The 6,533-nt window shown below is 47.3% G+C and overlaps 1 protein-coding gene across 1 annotated transcript in view; it reads right to left on the bottom strand.

Annotated features, from left to right (window-relative positions):
* Nucleotides 1–233: 233 nt before the first annotated feature.
* Nucleotides 234–6,533, bottom strand: part of Taf4b (TATA-box binding protein associated factor 4b) — a 138,683-nt gene continuing 132,383 nt past the window's right edge. The window contains exon 15 of the mRNA XM_045135387.1: nt 234–1,925. Within this exon, the coding sequence (XP_044991322.1) occupies nt 1,758–1,925 (168 nt within the window). The 3' untranslated portion in view covers nt 234–1,757. The remainder of the gene's footprint in view (nt 1,926–6,533) is intronic.

Genomic DNA, 6,533 nt, shown 5'->3' with positions numbered 1-6,533 from the left:
CAATGATACAGCAACTTGGATGTGAAGTGAGGTTCTGGAACCCAGATACCAACACTCCAAAATAAGTAATATTCAGGCAGATCCACTGCCCAGCAGACGGTAGTCTGTCAGGAACTAGCCACTCATGGAAACTCATGGCGTTCAAAGCAAGTGACTAAACCAAGCTGTTCTTATCATAAAATAATTACTTTAATGACAGATTTGAAATAATTTTAAACATATGATCAGTAAGATTATACACAAATGTGGGAGTCTGTTGCACTTTACAAAAAATAAAGCTAAGCATTTAGATATACAAAAACAACTTTGGGCATATATAGAGCTTTTAAAGTACTTTTAACACATACATAATTTATGGCATTTTACACAATAACTTGTTAAAATAAAAACCGTGGCCAATTTAACTCTTGCAGTACGACAGAACAAGGCCCTGACCGTCCCGATGGGGGGGGGGGGGGCGTGGCACACGCCCGAGGTGCTTCCCCTTTGGGTCAGTGTCCTAGTGGCTCAGCTTTCTTTCTGAATGCGGCTCTAATGACCAGTTATTTTTTGCTGGCTACAACCTGTCCATGTGGGATTTAAAAGCGGGGAAGGAAGGGGGAGTGTTCGCTGTGCATCTCAGCTCTTTCCTCAGAGAGGACCGGTGTGACATGCCACTCTCTTTCAGAACTGCATCTCCAAGACTGACATGCGGACAGTACCTTCGAGACCCTCTAAGTTCACAATCCAAGGGGGCTCCTATTGCTTAAAATGTCTAATTATCAAATAGGATTTTTTAAGATGCTTAAAACTTAGGGGAGCTAAAATTGTTTTTTATTTTTTTAATCACACAAAAAATAACCTTTTGGGATTTAAAATAACACAAAACAAAAATTATTTTCTTTTGAAATATTGCAATTTGAAAATACATGATATATTTTCCTGTTTGGTTTGGGCTGTGGGTTGTTTTTCTCAATCACCAACTTATGGATCAGTTTTAGCATTCAAACTGTGACCTTCCGTCCTTGGGCTCCTGGAGCCCATTTCCTATTTATGACCCTGTTTTCATTGTCCCCTTATCAGTCTGAACTCAGTGCCTTGTCATCCCTAGTACATTCTACCTCTCCCAGTTTCTATGAGGTATATTGGCAGCAGCTTTAACCTGAAGTTTCCCTGACAAGAACGAGCCCCTGGTCAGTCCAGAAGCAGCCATGGAGTGAAGAGACTCAGCCACCTCGGGCACAGCCAACCCAGCTTCAGGGAGATGCTTTATAATCCCGGGGCTCAGACAACCCAGGACGCTACTGGATCCTACACTGAGGCCTGTCACCTTCAACGACAGGGGCTGACTGCCCCAGCTAGGTAAGCACTTTCTATTCCAGACCATGAAACCTCACACCAGGACAGGCTCACTACAGGAGGAACTACACTCTGACTCCTTTGCTCCAGCCCTTCAGCGCAGACGGGGTTAGGGAAGACACCTACCTCGCAGTTCAGTTTGGCATAGGAAGCCAGTGGTGAAGAGAGAGCCTGAGCTTGCTGTAATTCAACGCACAGGTGGGCAGGCGCCACGTCGACGTGAACGGCCTTCGTGATGATTTCCGAAAAGCGCTCACTGCGCGAACCCACAGCGCGCGGTGAGAGTCAGTAGAGCCGGGAACTGTAAACAGCGGTCCTCCGCCTCGGTGAGCGCTTCCCAAAGGGAGGCTTCAGCAGAGGGCGTGGCAGCGCCAGTGTGCTCAGTGCACCACCAGCGAGATCTACGTGGACAGCAGCGGTCACTTCAGAAGGGCGAGGTACAGAGCCCGAGAGTACTTCATGTCCCTCTCCTGCTCCATACAGAAGATCAGGTCCCTGAGACAGATCCTCGTGACTCTTGGACGAAGCAATGATTTGGTGGCTGTCAGGCTGGATGTCCCAGAAGCCAAGGGGCTGTCTTTGAAGCCCTAGAGAAGAAAAGAGGAAGGAGCTTAAAATGAACGCTTCGGCTTTGTGTAGCACTGAGGAGCCCGCGATCCAGCCATGGGGCATTGGGGAGGGACTGGAGGCTGTGGAATGGTGAACACTCAACCCTGTGCCCAACCCTCGAAGGCCACCCACCTAGTTCATGGCTACATTTATTCCTTCTCTCTCTCCAGGACCCTGGCAGCAACAATGAACTCATTTCTTCAAATCCAGCAATCCTTTGCTCCACTTTCGGCCTGTTCCAGGCCAACTTTCCACATTAAAGATTTTACATAAAACTGAGGACAAGTGGTGGCTGAGCTCACTATATTTTTATTTTTTATGTTGATTTAGCTATTTATGTACCAGAGAAAGGGGGGGAGAGAAAGAGAGAGAGAGATCGGGCGTGCCAGGGCCTCCAGCACTGCAAACAAACTCCAGACGCGTGTGCCCCTTGTGCATCTGGGGAATTGAACCTGGGTCCTTTGGCTTTGCAGGCAAACCACTAAGCCATCCCTCCAGCCCTGAGTTCACTATTTTGATCTATTAGGCTGCTCCTTCCATGTCTTGTATGTCAATAGTTTTAAAAGTCATAAAAGCCTGGAATGATTCAGAGCCCATCATGCTGTGGTGCCAAAATGTTTAGGTGTTTCCCACTGCCCAGAGTTGAGAGTTTTCCCCTCTTCTTTCCTGCAACGCTGTAGCAAGTGTACGGGGCTGTCCTCGTCTGTCAAAGGAGGAAAAAGGAAGCGCAGCCAGGAGAAGCGATCCGCTCAGGGGCTCACAGCAAGGTTGGACTGGGACGCGCTTTCCAACACGGTCAGGCGGGAGCACGTCAGTCACCGAGCTGTGCCGTCAGCCCTGCTTCCCACGCCTCCTTCACCGAGGCTCTGCACTCAGATCCGTGTTTCTCCCCCAGTGGGCAGAGACCAGTGATGTGTCGCTGGGCCACTCTACCTGTCCCTTGAGAGGCAATTCTGGTGGGTCTGCCTGCTCCTTGCCTGAAGGACTTCTCACTCACCAGCTACCCTCTACTACCTGGTGGTCACTCCTGGGTGTGTCCAGACCAGCACATACCCCCTAGACCACAAGGTTCCTGAGGACACTGCCCACTATTTCTGTTCTCAGAGGTGGCAAAGCGCAAAGAATGACATGGATTACCAATAATATTTTTTGAATTGAATTTACCAATCTAAATCACTACTACTATGAATCTCAAATCCCTTAAAAAAATGAAAAAAACCCAAGACTCCTGCAGTGACAATTTCCCAAACACCAATGTCTATACAGTGTTATTCTAAAACAAAAATAGGAGAAAAACAAAGACTTTTTTGAGGGATAATTTTATAAAGTGAAATCCTTTATGACATTTTGTTTAGAAACGCATCTTGATAGGTCTGGCACCTCTACTTTAGCCAAGAAAAGATTTACTCAACATGGGAAGCAAATCTTCTGGTTCTGTCCTTACCCTTCTAGAACCCTCAGATCTTAATTACACCCTCACATTTTTGCTTGTTTTGTTCTGATGAAGGAGAGGGAAATTCTTTAAGATCTTCAAAAGATTCCAGTGATATAAAAAAACCAACTCAGGGCTGGAGTGTGCTTAGTGGTTAAGGTGCTTGTCTGCAAAGCCAAAAGACCCAGGTTCAATTCCCCAGGACCTAAGTAAGCCAGATGCACCAGGTGGTGCATGCATCTGAAGTTCATTTGCAGTGGCTGGAGACCTTGGCATGCCCATTCCCCCTTTCTACCTTTTTCCAAATAAAAATGAAATATATTTAAAAAACCCCAATCTTTGAATATTCACAGCGGGGCAACATAATCTAGTCAAACTAAATTTTCTTTAAAGACATCGGGTGTTGTGGTCGGTGAGGGGGAAGCTGGGGAGGTGGCTCAGTTGTCAGAGCTCTCGTGCGCAGTGTGAGAACTGGGGTTCAACGCCCCAGAACCACTTCAAGTCCCACACCCTGGCGCACATCGCAAGCCCCGCACACCTACGGCTGGGACAGGAGGCAGGGACTGCAGGATCCCAGGAGCTGGTGGGCCAGCGAGCCTGGTGAAAGCCATTAACAACAAGGAGACCCTCCCTCAAACAATGTGGAAGGACCAACACGCAAGGACACCCATATGCATGCTGTGGTGGGCACACAGCTGCCCTCTGAACACACGTATGCATGCACATACATATATAAAGATAGAGACAGCCGGGTTTTGAGGGATCTGCAATTATAATATTTCCACATTCACGGAGTTATGTGTATTCATAGGTCTTCACAGAAAGAGCTGTGAAAGTCAACGAGGAAGGTTTTTCGTGCCACCTATACTGTCTGGAGTCCATCCACAGTTCAGAGACTCCAGATGGGCTCCCGGTGCAAGTGACACTCTGTGACCAGATGGGCACAACGGTTCACTGTCCTCAGCAGGCCTTGCTACCCAGGGAGGGCGCAACCTAGATGTCGTCATGACTACAGTAAATTACCACTCCCAGATATTTATTTTCACTACATTCCTGCAGTCAGAGTTCAACAGCTCAGCTTAGGAAAACAATACAAGCCACATACTAGGAAGAATGATAGCAAGACATGTCACTGGTAGTGAGAGCCATCTTGTTCACAGGAGTGACCTGCTTCAAAGTGTACTAAATTCAAATGAAGCACTCCCCCACCCCCGCAAGACAGTGTCTCACACAGCCCACGCTGGCCCCAAAAGCACTATGTAGTGAGCATAAAGTTAATGTATGAATCTCCTACCTCCATTTCTAAGTGCCAGGACTATAGCTGGGTATTTGCTTACAGTGCTGGCGATCAAACCTAGGGCCTAGAACATGCTAGGCAAGGACTCGTGCCAAATGAGCTGTATTTATAACGCAAAGAATCACTTTAAAAATTATTTATTAGTAGTAGCAATTTTCATAGTCGTATGTAATGTATTTTGATCATAATCCTGTTACCTTCTTTCACCCCCTCTCCGGCCCCCTTTCCATTGAACCCCTCCTGTAGGAGACCCTCAAGAAGCCAGGTGTGGTGGCTCCTTTAATCTCAGCACTTGGGAAGCAGAGCTAGGAGGACTGGCGTGAGGTTCAAGGCCTCCTGAGACTACAGTGTGAAGTCTAGGTCAGCCTAGGCTAGAGTGAGACCCTATCTCCAAAAAACAAAACAAAACAAAATAAAAAAGTCCCTCAAGAAAAGTATGCCCCTTAGCCGTGAATTAGATGTACTATGTTAATGCTGAATGTATACATATTTGACAATGTTCCCAACCAGGTTTGTGCCTAAAATCAGTAGGTTAATAGCTTATATAAATTTGAAAATTAAATGACTAGATGGCTCTGTGTCTCAGTAATTCCACTTTTATGTCAGTACTCAGAAACATGCCCACGTTAACCAGGAGCCACGTGCCAGAATGCGTAGTGCCACGAGTGCCCACAGTCTTTGTCCCAGGTGGAGTGAGTGTGGACTATTCATACCAGAGCACCGCGGGCGGGGTGGGCGAGGGGCGTGAAGGGACAGCGCGGGAGCACTGAGTGCAAGGGCTCAGACACGAGGCACAGGGACCGCACGACTGCGTTTCTGCCACGTCCCAAGCAGGCAGAGCAGGGCAAGGCCTGCTGGGACCCGTGCCCTCCCAAGCTCTCCTGATGCTTCCTTCTCGAGCCCTCACCGTCCACGTGCGGACGCTCACGCTGGACACTCCGTGAGCTTATTAGGATTTCATTCGTCTCCTTCTGCGCCAGTGTTACATTTGGATAAAAAAAATTAAGTTGCCACCAAGAAATTAAAATTTATTTAGCAGAAAATAAAAGGAAAGCCAAAAAGGAAAAAGGAAGGAAGACAAATTTGTTAAATGTAAAGGAAAATAGAGACCCAATCACCTGGATGAAGGAACAAAGGGGTCACAGTTCACATATGGCACATGAAGAGCGCCTGAAGGATCCAGGTCTGGGCAGAGCTGTATTCCAGCTGCCAGCCCAGGGTTGAAAAGGAGGTCATTCCAAGCTGACACCGCAGAAAGCCCGAGGCCATGTTATAAATGAAACAAACCCCGAGGGGCTCTGCAACCCGACAGAAATGCCTTTTGTAATTCACAGCTTCGGGGACGTGATAGCTGTTTCTTTCCCCAGTACTGACTGACTTCGAAAGTCAATCTTTCTTCAACCTGGATATAAAATATATGCCTACTGCTTTTATTCCCCTGCTCATGATTTGGGCACCTTACACTTCCGACTTGCTAGTTTCATAACGCCCTGGCAAAAGTAATTAGGCACCTCTCGATTACCTGCTGACAATCCAGCATCATAAACACCTAACCTGCCTTCTTACCACTAGTTTTCATTTCCCTCCATAACCAGGTTCTTTCCCCAGAGGTGACTAGGTCTGACCGTGGTCACACTACACTGCCAACACCGAGCAGCGCGGCTGCAGCTCTGGGCTGGATTTGGAAGAAGGAAAAGCAGGCTCCTGCTTGTCTCTGAAATAGATATTTTTCACTCCCCTTCCATATGAAGATATTCCTTAATCTGGATTCTTTAATGGGGGGATGTGGGGGGAACAGGTAAAATGGATAAAAACAAAACCCCTACTTACCAAGTACACAACAGATGTCTAAGAGCC

Source organism: Jaculus jaculus, chromosome 15, assembly GCF_020740685.1.
Source record: "Jaculus jaculus isolate mJacJac1 chromosome 15, mJacJac1.mat.Y.cur, whole genome shotgun sequence".
Lineage (NCBI taxonomy): Eukaryota > Metazoa > Chordata > Mammalia > Rodentia > Dipodidae > Jaculus > Jaculus jaculus.
The sequence above is the reverse complement of the archived record's forward strand: the minus strand, read 5'-3'. Positions and strand labels throughout refer to the sequence as shown.